At 33.9% G+C, this 1,289-nt stretch overlaps 1 protein-coding gene across 1 annotated transcript in view; it reads right to left on the bottom strand.

Moving 5' to 3' along the window:
* Window positions 1-687, bottom strand: part of LOTGIDRAFT_229629 (hypothetical protein) — a gene marked incomplete at its 3' end in the record, with an annotated part of 10,482 nt that extends 9,795 nt beyond the window's left edge. Inside the window, exons 1-2 of the mRNA XM_009067019.1 lie at window positions 533-687; window positions 49-159 (exon numbers count right to left, since the gene is read on the bottom strand). Coding sequence (XP_009065267.1) covers window positions 49-159; window positions 533-676 — 255 coding nt within the window. The 5' untranslated portion in view covers window positions 677-687. The remainder of the gene's footprint in view (window positions 1-48; window positions 160-532) is intronic.
* Window positions 688-1,289: the final 602 nt, after the last annotated feature.

Raw genomic sequence — 1,289 nt, 5'->3', positions numbered from 1 at the left:
CCCCCCCCCCCCCCCCCCCCCCCCCACAATACATGAAACTTTACTTACTGCATTGTAGTCGAACACTACTTTACTATAGTGCATGGTTCCATTTACAACAACATGGGTCGACAATACAACCATTTTACCATGACTATCATAAGACATAGAACTATAACCCTTAAAACAAATAAATAAGGATGCCTCGAGTGATCATATTTGAGGGTCTGCCCTTTATGTGGCAAGAAGCATCATTCCTAGAAATGAAATGAGTAATAGCTTGCATACTCAAGACCATGTTTTCATTTTTAGTCATATGAGGAATTGAAACAATCAAACTCATTTGTGCAAGAAAAGGGACCACGCCGAGCAATGTAGTTTATTATAGCTTACACCGAGAAATGTAGTTTATTATAGCTCACACCGAGCAATGTAGTTAATTATAGCTTGAAATAATATATGATTTGTTCAACTAAATACGTTAAATCGGATGGATGTTATGCAAATGTTGTACTTCCAAACTCAAAGCTATAACTGATAACAATAGAATTACCTGTAAATCATTGAAATTATGTTTTCGGAAAGTACTTCCAATAACACCAATATCTGCTTCATATTCACGATCGGTACAGCATGGTGTAGCTGCCCATGTAGTTACTACAACAGTTACAAAACAGATCACTTGTAACGCCCACATTCTTGTCAAACTTAAAACCAACACTGTCAGTTCTACTGCCTCAAATAAGGTTAGATAAGATTGAGATAAGCGCTTAACGTGGCAAAAGTTTATTTGGTCAATAAGATCATAAACATTTCGAAGATAGAGGGATTTAAACTAAAATAATAAATCACATTCATTCATCTTGGGCATTGCTGTTGATTTCGAACAAAATAAGAAACGCCACTCGTTATTAGCAATCTATGTAATCTACACTCCAAAAATACTTCTTACATATATATTGAAGACATTTTTAAACCCCAAAACTCATCATAATGTTATCATCAAGGCCTTTGTTGAAATAATGCTCCGGTGGTATGAAAATAAAAGCTTTCACATTCATATCGCAGAAGTAGGTATAGTTTACAGTATTACGCCCAAGTTACATCTACGTAAAGAACTGAAGTGTATCATTTATTCAGCTGTATTATGTATGTTTAACAAAATGAGTACCACTATTAACAACACATTTGTTTTACTATCTTAGATTTATTTTCATATAAAAATTATAGATGATGTTTCTGAAAGAAAAAACAGAAAAGAATCTGATATGTTTGAATACAATGTCGTCTTTAGATGTGTACTTGTAACA

This window comes from Lottia gigantea (assembly GCF_000327385.1).
Source record: "Lottia gigantea unplaced genomic scaffold LOTGIsca_8, whole genome shotgun sequence".
Taxonomy (NCBI): Eukaryota; Metazoa; Mollusca; class Gastropoda; family Lottiidae; genus Lottia; species Lottia gigantea.
This window is presented reverse-complemented; position numbering and strand designations above follow the sequence as displayed.